At 44.0% G+C, this 19,796-nt stretch overlaps 1 protein-coding gene across 1 annotated transcript in view; it reads left to right on the top strand.

The window, feature by feature from the left end:
- Positions 1-19,796, top strand: part of LOC111960304 (cGMP-specific 3',5'-cyclic phosphodiesterase-like) — an 81,741-nt gene that overhangs the window by 11,097 nt on the left and 50,848 nt on the right. The window contains 5 exon segments of the mRNA XM_070437811.1: positions 749-922; positions 9,302-9,391; positions 11,534-11,605; positions 11,699-11,788; positions 12,686-12,823. Coding sequence (XP_070293912.1) covers positions 749-922; positions 9,302-9,391; positions 11,534-11,605; positions 11,699-11,788; positions 12,686-12,823 — 564 coding nt within the window.

The raw sequence follows: 19,796 nt of genomic DNA, 5'->3' as shown, positions 1-19,796 counted from the left end.
ACGCGTGATCAGGGGTGTATTCATTCCACCAATTCTGTTGAAAAACGTTTCTTAACCGGAACAAAACGGGGAATAAACATACCTGAATTTGTCCAATAGWAACTCTCGTTTGCAACTGTTGGACTAATGATTACACCCTATGTCAGCTAGATGCAGGCAAGAGTGTAAAAGGCGGTATTAAATGTCACTGTCTGTCCATGTGTCACTGTCTGTCACCTCAAATTTGTCTCTCGACCTGTGTGCACCTAAGTTGTAAACGTTCATTCAAACGCRAGGTTTTGGCAACCTCATGATGGGTATAGGGAACATTTTGTAGCCTAAACCTATCGCTGTTACCTGTTACATTGAACTGGGTGAATAGAGTATGAATGACAGTCATCCAATATGCTGCAATAGAAATAAAAAATCACCCRCCCTCATCTTAAACGGCACTTACCGCCACTGGCGTGCTGATACAATTCCAGGTCTGGAAGGTTAAAACCACACTCAGACTTAGGAAGAAGTAAAGCTTCCCCTTTTTATTCTATGAATTTTTATTTGCTCATATCTTTGAATTTCTGTCTAATCCTTATCTATCTAATTATACAACCGTATCAGGTAGCAATGATAACATTTCCATGCAAATGAACAGTAAAGTATCATATCAGTATCATGACGTGGTGTAAACTGTGGAGCATTTTGCACAGTTTCTTCCTGTAGAATCTCGATAGGTATGACCTCACTTCTGTTCCTTGTTGTGTGATCCCAGGTGGGCGAGGACAGCTCCAACAGGAAGTTCCTGGTGAGCAGGCTGTTCGATGTGGCCGAGGGCTCCACACTGGAGGAGGTGTCTAATAGCTGCATCCGCCTGGAGTGGAACAAGGGAATTGTGGGTCACGTGGCGGCCACGGGCCAGCCCCTCAACATCAAGAATGCTTACGAGGTGAGACTTCTATTTATTTTTTATTTTATTTAACTAGGCAAGTCAGTTAAGAACAAGTTCTTATTTTACAATGACGGCCTTTTACAAACCCTCCCCTAACCCGGATTACGCTGGGCCAATTGAGCGCCGCCCTATGGGTCTCCCGATCACGGCCGGTTGTGATACAGCCCGGTATTGAACCAGGGTCTGTAGTGACGCCTCAAGCACTGATATGCAGTGCCTTAGACCGCTGCACCACTCGGGAGACGGAGCCTTTCTTTCCTCATTTTTTGGTAGTCTCATTCTCTTTTTATTTTCCTTCTTGGGGAAGGCTTTAATTTACTGTCCTATTTCAGCTGGTACTTACTTAAACATTATGCGGTTAAAAGCGGTAATTCATGGAGCCTACTTCGAAGAATTCATCACAATTGATGACCACCGGGAATCACATGGTAGTGGTGCCTGTTTCAATGAATCGTCAAGAAACRCAAAGGTAGTTATCACAGTAGGTAATGAATGATTATTACAACATATTCCCGTGTACATTCTAAGTACTACCTAGGTAATACAGTAGCGAACTGTAAAATAAAGGGTAATCCTCTTTTAACCTCCTTTTTTTGCAGCCTCCCTTGTTTCTCTGCTGCATGTCAGATAATATGGACACCCGGTGCTGTTTGCGTAGGTAGGATTATGATGATGAATATAACGAGGATGTTAGGTGTGTGTGTTTTGAATCAGGCCACTGTTTGTGTTGGGGAGTATTTCATTTGCTGTCGAGCAGAGCTGAGAGTGACTGGCCAAGCAGAAACCAACAGGGAGTGGGAGGGAGGAGGAGAGGAGGAGGGAGGGAGGGAGGAGGAGGGAGGGAGGAGGAGGGAGGAGGGAGGGAGGAGGGAGGAGAATTTAAAAATCAGAACGATCCCGTAGGTCAAAAAGTACATCACTGGATTGAAGGACACACATTCAATCCCTCTCACACACACGCTTAAAGTGAAACACTCACAAAAATAGTGCGAGTTGACCTTCTTTACTTAAGGGCCCAGACATACCTCACTCGTGACACGTCGTCCCTTGACAGTTTGAGTATATCGATCCTGTCGGGTATTATTTTACAAGACGTATCACTTTCTTGCTGCAATCAATAATCAAACTGTCTTGACATTTCAACCCGTCATTACCAAGGCAGTCTAGATGTCATGAGTATATACAGTATAATAAGGTAGTAATGCTTTGTAATGATAAAGGTCGTGTTATCAGTCTTGCCCAGATTAAGTGTCATGGCCCCTGGTGACCGTGCCCGGAGTTTAACCCTTTGACCCACTAGTGATGTCACTGCCAGGTCCTAAAACAGGGCTCAGCTTTCCTTGCTGTCTCTCAGCCATGGAAATTACACGGTTGTGCTGACTGCTGAGTGTGTGTGTGTAGTGTGCGTGCGTGCATGTGTGTGTCCTTCAGCTGCAAGGGCCACTGTTCTATTCCATTTTTACCTTGCTGTCCCATATTACATTAAGAGCAGATTGTAGACATACAGCGCGTTACATGGCCGTGTACTAATCACACTGCAGCAGGACCAGAGGTCTTCCTGACATGATCCCCCTCTCAGACAGTGGTTTCCAACCTTTTTTAACCCCTTTAAGTACCCCCTGTAAATAGGCCAAGTACCCCAGGGGTCCTAGTACCCCTGGTTGGGAACCACTGCTCTAGGAGATGTAAACTTCTCTGTTGTTTCCCAGTAGGGTCCCAGCTGTGTCAATTGGTGGAGAGGGAGATGAAAGCCAGAGTCCGTAAGGAGGACAGGATGTGTAATGTGAAGAGCTCACACACAAACACATTGACACACACCACACACACACCACACACACACCACACCACCACACACACACACCACACACCACACACACACACACACACACACACACACACACACACACACACACACACACATCAGCCAGACCCGCTGTGGAGGAAGTATGTCTTTGAAAGAGAAGGCAGATGTTTGAGAGAAGAAGCGAGAGAAGAAAAGAGTGTTCTTTCTTCTTTGTGTACATGTCCATGTCTACTCACATGCAATTTCATGTGACATCACTCTACCTTACCCCTGATTAGCTAGCTGCTACGCAATCATCTGGTTGCCGGCCAACAGTGTTCAGACTGACGACGATGACTTTATTGGTGATATTTATAGCACTTCATTTTGATGAAGTGGCCGGGTGTTTTCCTAAACAAGCCTACAGGGACCTAGACTGGAGGAGAGGGAGGGAGAGAGAAGAAGAGATAAATTAGAAGAGACAGAGCGAGGAAGAGACAAAGACAGAGAGAGAGAGAGAGAGCCAGTGMCTTCTTGTCGACGCACCTGTGTCCAATTAGTTTGTTAATCCGACACCTGTGTCCAATTAGTTTGTTAATCCGGTATGGACAGAGGAGAGGTGTGTGTGTGTGTGTGTGTGGACACCTGTGTCCAATTAGTTTGTTAATCCGGTATGGACAGAGGAGAGGTGTGTGTGTGTGTGTGTGTGTGTGTAGTGTGTGCATCCATGTGTGTGTGTATCTGGTAGCAAAACAAGCCACCAGCTGGGTCCATAGAACCTGATACGGGACCTGCGTTATGTTTTTACAAAACAGCCAAAGCTTTCAGGAAGTGCATCTGCGTCACTCTGCATAGAGGTAGCTCCTACCTAGGGAATTCCTAGCTCTCTGATTGGCTCGTTAAGCCCCAGTTTGGGCAGTTGGGACGGCATTCAAATTGGCGGTGAAACCGGGATCAAAAGTCCCTTCTGGWTGTTTGATGTGGCGCAGCAATCTGTGGGGAAAGTGGTTGGCAACCGCACAGGCCAGACCCATATGTGGAATTTACAGGGGAAGTTTTCTTATCAATACCCCTACAGTGTTGTCTCTAGAACAGTGGTCACTTTTACACTGAAAAAAATATATAAACTCAACATGTAAAGTGTTGGTCCCATGTTTCATGAGCTGAAATAAAAGATACGCATTAAAAGCTTATTTCTCWAAAAATGTRTGCATCCCTGTTAGTGAGCATTTCTTATTTTCCAAGATAATCCATCCACCTGACAGGTGTGGCATATCAAGAAGCTGATTAAACATTATGATCATTACACAGGTGCACCTTGTGCTGGGGACAATAAAAGGCCACTCTAAAATGTGCAGTTTTGTCACACAACATAATGCCACAGATGTCTCAAGTTTTGAGGGAGCGTACAATTGGCATGCTGACTGCAGGAATGTCCACCAGAGCTGTTGACAGAGAATTGAATGTTCATTTCTCAACCACCAGACCYTGTGTATGGCGTCATGTGGGCGAGCGGTTTGCTGATGTCAACATTGGGAACAGAGAGCCCCATGGTGGTMGTGGGGTTATGGTATGGGCAGGCATAAGCTACGGACAATGAACACAATTGTATTTTATCGATGGCAATTTGAATGCACAGAGATCCTGAGGCCCATTGTCGTGCCATTCATCCGCCACCATCACCTCATGTTTCAGCATGATAATGCTGTACACAATTCCTGGAAGCTGAACATGTCTCAATACTCACTAGACATCTCACCCGTTGAGCATGTGTGGAATGCTCTGGATCGACGTGTATGCCAGCGTGTTTCCGGTTCCCGACAATATCCAGCAACATTGCACAGCCATTGACGAGGAGTGGGACTACATTCCGCAGGCCTTAATCAACAGCCTGATCAACACTATGCGAAGGAGATGTGTCGCGCTGCATGAGGCAAATGGTGTTCACACCAGACACTGACTGGTTCTCTGATACACGCCACTAACTTTTATTTTAGATATCTGTGACCAGTCAAGTGAAATCCACAAAATAGGGCCTAAGGAATTTATTTCAATTGACTGATTTCCTTATATGAACTGTAACTCAGTCAAATCATTGAAATTGTTGCATAATGCATTTATATTTTTTGTTCGGTATATTTCAACGATTTCTGTGGCCAACGTAACTTATACACTAATGACTGACTCAGGTAATATTGACTCCCAAGATAGAAGTATTAAAAAATCACAGCCACAATCATAGCGAAGACAAAACTTTTCTCTTGTTAAAATATCACCAGGCACATAAATGACTTTCGAATTCAAATAACCGAGGCAGATGATTATTTTAATGAGGAAAGTCTGCCTCAAAAGATTCAGTCTGACTCTAGCCATTCTAGTCATAGAGATTTTGGCCTGCAATCAAACGGTGTCTCAGAGTAGGAGTGCTGACCTAAGTTACTGTATATTATCGTATTCCTTTTTATTTAAATGGGGGGGYAAATGATCCTATATCTGCACTCCTACTTTGAAGACCTAGGTCTGAAATTCTAGTTGATTAAGAGTTCCTCTGTTTAGAGGCGTGTCCAGTGTCAGGGGAAAATAAATTACTCGTTTGGGAGAGAGAGAGAGCGCAGTTGATTTGGTCCTTGTTTATGTGGGGTGGAGGTTGGAAGGGAATTTATATGGGAATTGGAAAGTTGGTGTTTTATGAAATCAGTATGATGTTCATCGTTTAGTCATGAAATGTGTCCGTGTGTATTAGGCATCTGAGGCGTGCTCGTACATGTGCGCGCGCACCATCTAGAGAGAAAGGTCACGGTGTGGGCGGTCGCAGAGCCACGAGGAGAGGGTACTTCAGGACATCCATCCACTCTGGATGCATCCCAACTGACACCCTATTCCTTATATAAAATCCTACTTTTGACCACAGCCCTATGGGCCCTGTGTGAAACGAGTGCACTATATAGGGAATAGGGTGCCATTTGGGACTCCGCCTCTGTCTCACCAAATAGGGATCCAGAACAGTGGTCTGGTCATTCTCACAGTAAAGGGGAAATGTGGTGGGTATTCTTTTTATGTCTAGTCAATTGTCTAGAATGTCCATGTGTTTCTGGGCTCATATTCACAAAGGAGGCAATTCAGACCTGAGTTACGCGKYCATAAATGGAACGTTATTGCATTTTTATGCACTTTTCTCTCTGTGCGTATTCTGACGTTGGGGGAAATGCCAGTGTCAGCAAGGTACACGTTTGGAGTGGAGATCAAAGAAATGGAGGTGTGTCTACAGATACGCCATATTCTGACCTAATAATTCCACCGCCTTTACACACGAGGAAACCATGAATAAGGTTGAGCAAACCTGCCGGTTCCAAGTGAAAAAAGTATCTTATTTTTTTTCAGATAGAAATAAGAGCATTCTCCATGAAATGTAATTTATAAATTGATATGATAAGAGCTAKATWTTTTTWWATGTTACAGCCTGAATTTAAAATGGATTAAATTGAGATTTGTTGTCACTGGCTGACACACAATAGCTCATAATGTCAAAGTTAAATTATGTTTTTTCTAAATTTGAACAAATTAATTAAAAATGAAAAGCTGAAATGTCTTGCGTCAATACGTTTTCAACTCTTTGTTATGGCAAGCCTAAATTAGTTCAGTAGTAAAAATGTGCTTAACAAGTCACATAATAAGTTGCATAGACTCTGTGTGAAATAATAGTGTTTAACATGATTTTTGAATGACTACCTCATCTCTGTAACCCACAKATACAATTATTTGTAAACACAGATTTGACCATAAAGACCAGGAAGGTTTTCCAAAGCCTAGCAAAAAAGGGCACCTATTGGTAGATGGGTAAAAATGAAAAAAGCACACATTGAATAACCCTTTGAGCATGGTGAAGTTATTCATTACACTTTGGATGGTGTATCAATACACCCAATCACTACAAAGAWACAGGCGTCCTTCCTAACTCAGTTGCTGGAGAAGAAGGAAACCACTCAGAGATTTCACCATGAGGCAAATGGTGACTTTAACACAGTTACAGAGTTGAATGGCTGTGACAGGAGAAAACTGAGGATGGATTAACAACATTGTAGTTACTCCACAATACTAACCTAAATGACAGAGTGAAGGCCTGTACAGAATACATATATTCCAAAATATGCATCCTGTTCGCAACAAGGCACTAAAGTAGTACTGCACAAAATGTGGCAAGTGATACATTTTTTTGTCCTGAATACAAAGTGTTATGTTTGGGGCAAATCCAATWCAACACATTACTGAGTACCACTCTCTGTATTTTCAAGCATAGTGGTGGCTGCATCATGTTATGGGTATGCTTGTAATGATTAAGGACTGGGGAGTTTTCAGGATAAAAAATAAATGGAATGGAGCTTAGCGCAGGAAAAATCCTAGAGGGAAACCTGGAAAATTAATTAACCTTTCAGCAGGACAATAACCTAAAACGCAAGGCCAAATCTACACTGGAGTTGCTTACCAACAGGATAGAGAATGTTCCTGAGTGGCCAAGTTACAGTTTTGACATAAATCTACTTGAAAATGTATGGCAATAACTGAAAATGGTTGCTAGCAATGATCAACAACCAATTTGACAGAGCTCGAAGAATTTTGACAAGAATAATGGGCAAATGTTGCACAATCCAGGTGTAGAAAGCTTTTAGAGACTTACCCAGAAAGACTCAGGGCTGTAATCACTTCCAAAGGTGCTTCTACAAAGTGTTGACTTAGAGGTGTGAATACTTATGTAAACGAGATATTTCTGTATATAATTTTCAATAAATTAGCAAACATTTCTAAAAAAATATGTTTTAACTTTGCCATTATGGGGTATTGTGTGTAGATGGGATTAAAAATAAATAAAAACATTTGAATTCTGGCTGTAACACAACGGAATGTGGAATAAGTTAAGAGGTATGAACACGTTCTGAAGGGACTGTAGGTAAATGAGTAATCCGTTAGGATAAGGGGATTGTAAATGTAGGCTAAATTACAATTGTTTTAGATCTATTTTACCTTATGATCGAGGAGATGAATGTGAAACCAGTCACATGGCAGGAAACTGAAAAGTCGATCGACATGACTGTTTGGGCTATTTATGCCCCTTCCCCCACAGTGAAGTATGAAATGCTGTGCCATTATGCAGAATTTTAATTGTATGACCTTATAACTTGCAGGGATAAAGTGTGGAGACACAAGCCAAATTGGATGGCAAGGCAAAGAGCCACTCCAAATGCAACCCTTTGTGTTCTCTAGAATGTTCTAATCGAATGCCCCAACTTTGTCCTGTTTCTTTCAATTTGTAGGCCATAGCCTATGTCAACTATTGTTAGCCACTATCGGTAGCAACCGTAAGTCATAGCATGGTATATTTAACTGCCAATGTAGTGCTTGTTCCCTTCCCTACATTGGTATCATAACATTCCATTGTTTTATTTAGCCTACCTTTATTTATTTCCTCTGTTAACGCTGTTACATCATTTTGATTGTGGCTGAGGGTCAAGTAATAGTGGATAGTGTTTCATGAAGGACAAATACAAATTGTAGTAAAAAAAAAAAATTGGGACATGCAGAATTAGTAAATCATGATGGAGCTCATTATGGAGCTCAAACCGTTACTTAGAACTTGCTATCGCACAGTTCCATGATCGGCGAGGGCCCTGAGCAAGGCAGTTAACCCACTGTTCCCAGGGCGCCGAAGACGTGGATGTCGATTAAGGCAGCCCCCCCGCCACCTCTCTGATTCAGAGGGGTTGGGTTAAATGCGGAAGACACATTTCAGTTGAAGGCATTCAGTTGTACAACTGACTAGGTATCTCCCTTTCCCTTTCCAATTAGGGTATATGTATTATATCATACTACGTTATACTATTCTCCATATTCTAATTATATTGTAGGCTAAACTACTTCCAACGCTAACATTGATGAACTTTAATGTGGCAACTTTCAGAATGAATCAAAACATATTTTTTTTAATTCATGCGTAGAGGCTCTGTTTTTCCATGAAGTAGGATTCATGATTATTCCCCAAAACACAAATCATGTCTAAAATCAAAGGGGTTTTAAATCTACCCATGGGTTCTGTAACAGAGACAAATATGCAAATGCTTTCATGGCTCTCTTTCTATATTCTGAACGCATTCTCTGTAGTCTACATTCAAGTCTTGTGCTGATCAAATTCAAATTAAGGGTACACCATATTTGCTTCAGAGAAATGAACAGAAAAAAACTAATTGGAACAAAAACTCCTAGATGAAATTGGTAGGCCACCCAGGGGATGTGTTTTCTGGGGTTTAAGTAAATGTATTCAYTGCGCACAAGGAAACCACYCCCACAAACCTGGTTTTGCTCCTCCATAAGGTGAATCTGAATACCAACTACTGAGAAGTSCCTAGGAAAGGCGTGCYTAGTCTGAATCGGCCCCAAAMTGTCTCAGGGCTGATCTAGGATCAGTTTGACCTTTTAAATCATAATGAATAAGAGAGGGGGGACCTGATCCTTGGTCAGCGCTCCTACTTACGAGATGCTTTGCGATTACGTGTCTGGTCATGTTAAATGAGATTGTTTGTACTGTTTGTATCTCATCACAGGACCCCAGGTTCAATGCAGAGGTGGATCAGATTACAGGATACAAGACCCAGAGCATCCTGTGTATGCCTATCAAAAACCATAGAGAAGAGGTAAGACACAATTGACTGTGAAAGTAACCGCCCCTTCCTCTTTACTTCCTGTCATGTCCTGTGCGGTTTTGAATGGGCTTCAAGGGAGACTATGTGAATACTTCAGAAAGTATTCACACCCCTTGACTTATTCTACTTTTTTTTATGTTACGGCCTGAATAMAAAATGGTTTAAATTGAGATTTGTTGTCACTGGCTTACACACAATGGCTCATAATGTCAAAGTGAAATTGTTTGAACAAATTAATTAAAAAATGAAAACTTGAAATGTCTTGCGTCAATACGTTTTCAACCCCTTTTGTTATGTCAAGGCTAAATTAGTTCAGGAGTAAAATGTGCTTAACAAGTCACATAATAAGTTGCATGGACTCACGCTGTGTGCAATAATAGTGTTTAACATCATTTTTTAATGACTATCTCATCTCTGTACCCCACATATTATCTGTAAGGTCCCTCAGTCGAGCAGTGAATTTCAAACAGATTCAACCACAAAGACCAGGGAGGTTTTCCAATGCCTCGCAAAGAAGGGCACCTATTGGTAGCTGACATTGAATATCCCTTTGAGCATAGTGAAGTTATTAAATACACTTTGGATGGTGTATAAATACACCCAGTCACTGCAAAGATACATGCGTCCTTCCTAACTCAGTTGTTGGAGAGGAAGGAAACCGCTGAGGGATTTCACCATGAGGCCAATGATGACTTTAAAACATTTACAGAGTTTAATGGCTGTGATGGGAGAAAACTGAGGATGGATCAACAACATTTTAGTTACRRCACAATACTAACCTAATTGACAGAGTGAAAAGAAGGAAGCCCGTACAGAATACAAATATTCAAAAACATGCATCTTGTTTGCAACAAGGCACTAAAGTAATACTGCAAAAAATGTGGCAAAGCAATTACATTTTTGTCCTGAATACAAAATGTTATGTTTGGAGCAAATACAATACATRACATTACTGATTACCTTTCTCGATATTTTCAAGAATAGTGGTGGCTGCATTATGTCATGGGRATGCTTGAAATTGTTAAGGACTGGGGAGTTTTTCAGGATAAAAAATGTACTGAATGGAGCTWAGCACAGGCAAAATCCTAGAGGAAAAACTGGTTCAGTCTTTCCACCATACACTGGGAGATTAATTCACCTTTCAGTAGGACAATAACCTATAACACAAAGCCAAATCTACACTGGAGTTGCTCAGCAAGAAGACAGTGAATGTTCCTGAGTGGCTGAATTGCAGTTTTGACTTAAATATATGTTAAAATATATGGCAAACCCTGAAAATGGTTGTCTAGCACTGATCAACAACCAATTTGACAGAGCTTGAAGAATTTTGAAATTAATAATGTGTAACGACTTRCGCCGAAGTCGGCCCTTCTCCTTGTTCGGGTGGTGTTCGGCGGTCGACGTCACCGGCTTTCTAGTCACCACCGATCCATTTTTCAGTTTTGTTTTGTCTGTATTACACACACCTGGTTTCAATTCCCCTATCATGTTCCCTATTTAACCCTCTGGCATACATTTCTGTTCTGTCCGTGATTGTTTGTTTCATTAGTGGTTGTTGTTGGTGCATGTGTGTTTGTTATATGAGGAATTTTTGCTTGTATTTTGAGTAAACGCCGTTGTTTTGCTCAACACCTGTGTCCTGCGCTTGACTCCGCTACATCTCTGCACACACCTTTTCCAGGTGTGAAAAGCTCTTAGTCTTACCCAGAAAGACTCACAGCTGTAATCACTGCCAAAGGTGATTCTAACATTGACTCAGTGTTATTTTATCTTTTTTTWAATTCRTTTTTTTACAAATGTAAAAAAAAATCTTCCACTTTGACATTACAGAGTATTTTGTGTAAATCATTGACAAATATTGACAATTCAATCAATTTTAATCCCACTTTGTAACACAACAGAACGTGGAAAAAGTCAAGGGTTGTGAATGCTTTCTGAAGGCACTGTACCTCAGAGTTTACAATTGAGCAATCGTGGTCAGAGAGAAATAATTTCATTTTTTTTGCTCCTGTTCGTCTTTCTGTTTTCTACTCTTTGTAGTTGTGGCTCTGCGTTTTGATGGATGCTCTCCCTGCGTGTGTTTGATCTACTTCTCGCCTCTCTATTCGCCCTCTCTTTTCTTTCGTCTGCCAGGTGGTAGGAGTGGCTCAGGCCATCAACAAGAAGTGTGGAGAGAACGGTACTTTCACTGAACAGGATGAAAAGGTACTGGGGAGAAAGAGACTGGTGTTCAAAGCTCTCTTTCTCTGTAAATGCCATGCTCTGAATCAAGCTCATAGTCTTTGATTTCCCTGACAGGACTTCTCTGCCTACCTGGCCTTCTCCGGGATCGTCCTACACAATGCCCAGCTCTACGAGACGTCCCAGCTGGAAAACCGACGCAATCAGGTATGTTGCTGCGTGTGGATTTTTATGTTCTCAAAGTGTGTGTGAGTGTGTTTGTGTATGTGTGTGTACGTGCGTGCATATGTAACAAGCTCTCACGGTCTCACTGCAGAATTAGACGTTCATCCACATTCTCCAAACGTCAAATTTTGAAGTTGCTCCAAACGTCAAATTTCGAAGTGTTTTTGTTGCTCCTGCTGCACTGTATCGTTCCATTTCGCCAAACGTCAAATTTAGAAGTTAAATGTTAAGTTTAGGCACTCATTCCGAATGGTTACGGTAAGGGTTAAGGTTTGGGATAGAGTTATAATAATACAAATACAAAAACTGTGTCAATGACTGGGATCGAACACACAACTTTCTGATCCAGTCTTGGGATAACCCAAGCTTACTTCATGGTACTAGTGCTCACTATTGCCCCTAGTGGAAGCTAGCAAAATCCACGCCTACTTCATGGTCATAATGCTCACTATTGCCCCTAGTGGAAGCTAGCAAAACCCAAGCCTACTTCATGGTAATAGTGCTCACTATTGCCCCTAGTGGAAGCTAGCAAAACCCAAGCCTACTTCATGGTAATAGTGCTCTCTATTGCCCCTAATGGAATCTAGCAAAACCCAAGTCTACTTCATGGTAATAGTGCTCTCTATTGTGGAAGGTTTTGACGGCATTTCTCGGCGTCCTCAGGAGATGGCTAGACATACAATTTCTGGAACAATCTCCCTGGCATATGCGTAGGTGTGTGTGGGTGGGTGTTACCATGCTTTCTTGTGAGTGTGTGTTCATGTGTTTGTGTATGAGTGTGTGTTCATGTTTTTGTGTTTGTGTATGAGTATGTGGGTGTGTGTTCATGCTGTCATATGTTTGTGTGTGTTAATGGTTTACTGTGTCTGTCTCCCCCAGGTGCTGTTGGACRTGGCCAGTCTGATCTTTGAGGAGCAGCAGTCTCTCGAGGTGTTACTGAGGAAGATAGCAGGCACCATCCTCTCCTTTATGCAGGCCCAGGGCTGCACTGTCTTCATAGCCGATGGAGACTCTATGGTGGGTTCACACGTGCGCACACACACACACACACACACACACACACACACACACGCACGCTTGCCAGGGCAGTACACAGAACTTTCAGGAGGCGGGTGCTCAAAATGGAAAAAGGGCACCCACTGGTGAAATGATGACTTTCATAATTCATAACATACTACCTGCTTCTGTAGCGAAGATTTGACCATTCTTGATCATAGGCCTATTTATGTCTCTAACAGCACTCATCACAAATTGTAAGCAAGCTATACAGTGCCTCCTAAAGACATGATTGACATCYGGAAAAGGGGGTGGGCTATCAGCTGATCAACGATGTTAAACCTGCTAGTTAATATTTCGATTGCGATTTATCTCCAAATGCTCTTAAATATTAACGTAATAATATAATATTCATAATCTTCTAACTCATGATATATGGCTGGCTAGTTGCTTGTGTGGCTATMTTAGTATATGATGGTTAGTTCGAGTCTAGACTACCTGTGTTGCTGCTGCTCTGATGTACAACTCCCGACTGAAGAAGGGATGGATTCGGAGGGTCGTTGATTCTATGTCTTTCTGCCTCTCTCTGATGCACGTATCAGCCAACCAGACCGATAATTGATGATGCACATCAAGTGGTATCAAGTGTTAATAAAATGTTATGCTGCTGTGACAGTACTGTGGATATTTAGGGAGCTTGCTACACACACTCGACCAGTGACCACATCTCAAGCCATACATGTTTGGATACCGGGCGCATGCAATCTCCGTACAGGGCAGTCTCCGTACAGGGCAGTCTCTGTACAGGGCGGTCTCCGTACAGGGCGGTCTCCGTACAGGGCAGTCTCCGTACAGGGCTTCCTCTGTACAGGGCAGTCTCCGTACAGGGCAGTCTCCATACAGGGCAGTCTCCATACAGGGCAGTCTCCATACAGGGCTTCCTCTGTACAGGGCAGTCTCCATACAGGGCAGTCTACGTACAGGGCAGACTGAGAAAAAGGCACAACTGGGTGCATGATGCAAGCTCCGGACAGGGCAGACCAACGAACGGTGTCGGTGTGGCGAACTTGACGACGTCACAACGACATAAGGGCACCGGGTTCAGAACAACGACGACAAAAAAAACGGAAGAAAACATTTTTAATTCCACCACCCAAAAGGCTACTTGGCGAGTGGAAAGGCAAAGGGACAGGAGCTCGGGCACAGGTCGACCCCTATCTGTGCATGTGCCTGATGCTTGTGCGTGCACGCGCACAGGTGCGCACACCCGAATGCACACGTGCACACACACACACACACATGCTTGCACGTGTGCACACATTCAAAGAGATAAAAGAGAGAATGAATAGAGGTGTCACAGAATGACAGAAAGAGAGAAATAAGGGGATGAATGCTTTGATTGACACCGGGTAGGCGGAGAGGGCAGCACAGTCCACCTTGTTGACAGTTTCACGGTGAGCGAGAGAACAATTATAAAAGAGAAAGAAAGACAGGAATGATAAAAGAGAAAATGGAGGAGATTGTATTGACAGGGAATAGACACGTCTCAGTGTGGAGAGAATAACTACAGGACTTCCACGGTATTCTATAGAGACCCATTCTATTCTGTATTCKTCTTGTGTAGCTCCAGCCTTGAATACCTTTGAGGTTTTCTATTCAGACAGCCCATTGACACACAGCAATRTTCAATATCGTTGGTATGAATGATGATGCTTAATAAAGGGAGAGTTCAAAATAATTCCCATTCATTTGGGGATCAAGGTCTATGGATTTCCCCTAGGCCTACTCTATTGAATTTTCAATACAGACTGCATGGAATTTGGACTGAGCTCGGCCACTTTTGTACGAAAACATTGAACAAATGTATATTRCGGGTTCAACTATCCCTGGCAGCATCCATTGAGAGGCCCTCAGCATTTAGCCGAGTACTTGCGATGCAATCAGCGTTAACAATTGAAGGCTGTTTTGTTCCCTTGTTAGTGGAGGAAATATGAAATGCCATTGTAATAGAGAAAAATGAATGGCTGCATTGAGCCCAGTCCACTAGACAATGAGAAACATTATTCTAGAAGTGCTTGTGTGTGTTCATTCTGCCTCCTATGATTATGAGAGAAACAGAACTGAATGGGACTTGTCTTGTCTGTCTTGTCTTGTCTGTTCAGATTACAACTGCAACTAGTACATAAAGAATTGACTGCTGGTGCTATGGAAACTAGTAACATAGCGAATGTGACTGTTGATGCTATGGAAACTAGTACATAGAGAAATGTGACTGCTGGTGGCTATGGAAACTAGTACATAGAGAATGTGACTGCTGGTGACTATGGAAACTAGTACATAGAGAAATGTGACTGCTGGTGGCTTATGGAAACTAGTACATAGAGAATGTGTGCTGGTGGGCTATGGAAACTAGTACATAGAGAATGTGACTGCTGGTGGTATGGAAACTGTAGTACATAGAGAAATGTGACTGCTGGTGGCTATGGAAACTAGTAGCATAGAAGAAATGTGACTGCTGGTTGGCTATGGAAACTAGTACATAGAGAAATGTGACTGGCTGGTGACTATGGAACTAGTTATAGAGAAATGTGACTGCTGGTGGCTATGGAAAACTAGTACATACGAGAAATGTGACTGCTGGTGGCTATGGAAACTAGTACATAGAGAAATGTGACTGCTGGTGCTATGGAAACTAGTAATAGAGAAATGTGACTGTTGGTGGCTTATGGAAACTAGTACATTAGAGAAATGTGACTGCTGGTGCTATGGAAACTAGTACATAGAGAAATGTGACTGCTGGTGGCTATGGACTATCATGAGAAAGTCTCTTTATGATATACATCGGAAATGTGATGCTGGTGGCTTATGGAAACTAGTACATCAGAGAAATGGTGGGTGGACTGAATTTTGTCAACTGAGAAATGTGACTCTGATGGAAAGTTACTGTACCACTATTGCCTGTCTGCTCTCCCCCTTACCCTATTACAACAAACAAGCAACTGAACATATACACACACCATGCACACACACTTAACACGCATGCAAGCACACACACCCACACAACACAGGGTGGTAAAGGACATCCATGTCCATCAGCACCTCTTTGCTCTGAAGAAGCCCAGTGTTGGGTGTCTGTAGCTGGGTGGGAGAGAGGAGAGCATCTACCTGGACTTATATTGACCCTACTGTCTTTGAGAACAGATCCACAGGTAGAGACACAGCCTCACTCACCCCCTTATTTATCCCTGCCAAGCAGCCAATACAATGCTTTATGAGAAGCAACACGCACATAAACGCGTGCGCACACCAACATCACAACAAGTCAACATTCGCCCACCCATAGCTTACGCAAACACGCGCACCACACACACACACAACACACACAGTTCCCACACTCCCGCACTCCCACTTCACTTTCTCACACACACACACTCTCCCTTTTCCTCCACTTCCCACCTCCCCCCTACCCCCCCCCCCCTTTCCCCACGCTCACTAAATTGGAATATGGACTTTCAGCTACGACGAGGAGTGTGATTTATTGCAGTGAGCAAGGCGGAGAGGAGATCTTCATTCTCTTCTCTTAGGATGTGTTCGCATGTTTTCTGTGAGGGAGAAAGGACAGAGTTCACCGGAGGGAGCTTGAAGCTTTTCTGTCCAAGGCGGGATGTCTTTTGGCCCGAAATGAGTCAACTTCACAATCAACAGGGGAGAGATGGGGACTTTTTCAATGTCACTGAAACAAGAGTGGCCCTCTGGTAAAAGTTCATCAATCTCGCTGCGCCTACTCTGTTTGTTTTGTGTGTGTGTGTGTGTGTGTGTGTACGCATACACATGTTTGTGCTGTAGACATGTGTTTGGGTGCAAGTGAGACAAACAACTGCAACTCCACAGCACGCCGTGGCCAAGGCGCTAACGCCATAATATTTACCCAGCAAACGAGCAGCAATCCTCTGAGCCATTAATCTTCCACAGTAGTAAGAAGCAGAACTACTCTTAATTACTGTTCGAGTAACATTTCACAGGCAGCTGTCGTTGTTATTGATAACTGACAAAGATATGAGTTGGTGATCAAAAACAGACACACTTCCTAAGTCCATGTACTATATTTTGGCTATAATGCTTATGTCCATAAACAGTCAGTATTAATAGCATACACAACACGTATCATCCTTCAGTTGTTATTTGGTTATATGAGGGTTGTCTTATCTAAACAAGCCCAGAAAGGACACTGTGTCACGAACGTCATAATCCTCCTCGTCTGAGGAGGAGTAAGGATCGGACCAAAGCGCAGCGTGGTTTGAATACATTCTTCTGTTTAATAAAGAAGAAACGAAGAACACTTGACAAACTTACAAAACAACAAAACGAACGTGACGCTATAAAACGAAAGTGCAGACACAAGCAACCAACGTATAGACATAGACAATAACCCACAACCCACAATACAAAACAGGCTACCTAAACGGGCCACTTAGAATACCTGGTGATGCCGTTCGACTGAACCAACTCCTCCTGCGTGTTCCAGGCCATGGTAAATTACATTCTTCCAGGAAACATGTTGAAACCGGTTCGGATTTTGTCTACATTGATGACATCCTTGTGTTTCCCACATCGCTCAAGAACATTGTCCTCCATGTCAGACAAGTCCTCCAGCTTCTTCTGGAGAAACCAAGACTGTAAGTCAAAGGATAAAATGCAAATCACATCGGCTCCACCATCTCCTTCCTGGGAGCGTATATCATAGTGCCAGGCAAAACATCCAGATGGATTCCTGAAAAGTGTGAGCGGTGGTGGATTGGCCGCAACCCACCTCCAGAGTGCAGCTGCAACGCTTCCTGGGGGTTGCCAATTTCTATCGCCGGTTTCATTGGGGCTACAGCACCCGGCTTCCGCCTGTTCAGCACTCACCTCTTCCCAAGGTCCGTTACGATGCGTCTCCAGCTGCCAGAAACCCAGGCGTTCTTGACCGCAAACACCAATTCACTACCGCCCCCATCCTAATCCATCCCAGAGCCATCCTGGCAGTTTGTGGCTGGAGGTCCCAGCGTTTGCCCAAGGACCAAAAGCTGCAGCCTGCGCTTCCTCGTTGGAGGCAGTGTAGGCACTGGTTAGAAGGGCGGAAAACACCCATTCATGTATGAAAAACAGATTCACAAGAACCTGGAATATCTCCACACACCAAGCCATTTCAACTCCAGGCAAGCTCGGTGGGCCCTGCTATTTCACCCCGATTTAACTTCACCAATCTCTACCGTCCCGTGGGTCCAAGAATGTGAAGCCGGAAGTGTGCTGTCACGCCTACTATTGCCACACTGCTACACCATCGGACCCCAAGACCATCCTCGCCGACCTCTTGTCTCGCGGCTGCACTCAATCTGGGGTATAGAGAACCGGCTGTCCGTGAGACCAGAGTTTGTCCCGACTCTGCCCCGTTCCTCGATTCGGCAATGGCACATTCCTCTCGACTGGCCTCCATCCATGGCTCCCGTCGGACCCTGGCCTTTGTACAACAACGTTTTTGGTGGCCCACCTTGGTTCCTGACATCACATGCGAATCGTCGCGCTTGCACCAGGGTGCCCAGAATAAGACTCCTCGCAAGCTGCGGCTGGCCTCCTTCAATTCCACTTCCCGTCCCTCACCATTCCTGGTCACATAGGACCCTGGGACTTCGTCACTGGTCTCCCCCCGTCTGAATGGCAACACAGTAATATCCCTACCATGGTGACGTTTCCAAGCGCCCACTTCATCCCTTCTGCCCCCAAGCTGCCCTCAGCCAAGGAGACGGCCCAGCTCATGTGCAGCACCTCTTCCAATCCATGGACTCCGTGGAACATGGTCTACGACCAAGTCGGTCTCAGTTCTCGTACCCAGTTCTGCGAACGCGTTCTGGCACGCTCATTGGGTTTGTCGCCAGCCTGTCCCTCCGAGGGTGTCCACCCCCAGTCTATACGGCCATGTTCTGGAGCGAGCAATTCAGGTGAGACCTGGAGATGAGTCTTCGCTGGCTGGTCTCCACCGATCCCACCACCGTCTTGAGGAGCACGCAAAGCTCTGTGTGGGTTAGAGATATGACCCGCCAACAAGCCCTTGCCCATGCTTAGGACACCACTCGGTCTCGGTTCGTCCTTGAGTGCCCGGTCCATGGGAATATCAGCTCACGATCCCACTCTGGCAACCAAGCCCCCACTGCAATTCTGTTCAAAAATCTATGAGCCCCAGGGTATGAAAACCATGCCATCTTGCTGAACCTGATACAAACAAAAAATTAGTGGATCCATAAAACGTTGCACTGTGAAGAAGGTCCGAACACAAGGCTTAGGCTATGGTAATATTGTGAAGAGAGCGACTAGTCACACATTTGAGACTCACGGGTGTTTTAGACTTGCTTTTGATGGAAACAATCCAAAGGCTTGCAATTACATATTTAATAACCTACAGACGCCTCGATCATCTTGTGATAGTAAAATTACAATGAGACCAGCAATTAGAAGGAGGCGGTGCAGGCAACTCCTGCGTGTCGCGTGCGGTGCTCAGTTACGAGAACACTGTCATAGTCAAAACCACTACATAGCCTCTGAATGGCGGAGACCCTGAGCTCTGCTGTCATATGTAGCATGTTACTGTGCAGCCACTGCCTTCCAATTTGACGAGGACGAGAAGAGAGCGAAAAGCCAGCTGGCTCCCTATAATGGGCCAGTTTTTTGGGCCAGGCTTGCCTGCGCACCGTACTCCACACGAAGCTACATTGTGACAAAACGAACCTTTATGCACCCCAAGCTCAATCCTTTGACCAGGCAAAACACCGCGTATCTACTGTACCATCCTCCCCCGCGAAGGGCTTGAGTCAGTTGTTGTCACGTTCTGACCTTATTTCACTTTGTTTGTCTTTATTTTGTTCTGTCAGGCGTAGAGTTGGGTGGGTGTATTATCTATGTTTGTCTGTTTCCTATGGGGTCATCGTCTGTCCATTCATGCTCTGATGCGGAATCCATA

This window comes from Salvelinus sp. IW2-2015, linkage group LG37 (assembly GCF_002910315.2).
Source record: "Salvelinus sp. IW2-2015 linkage group LG37, ASM291031v2, whole genome shotgun sequence".
In the NCBI taxonomy this organism is placed as follows: Eukaryota; Metazoa; Chordata; class Actinopteri; order Salmoniformes; family Salmonidae; genus Salvelinus; species Salvelinus sp. IW2-2015.
The sequence above is the reverse complement of the archived record's forward strand: the minus strand, read 5'-3'. Positions and strand labels throughout refer to the sequence as shown.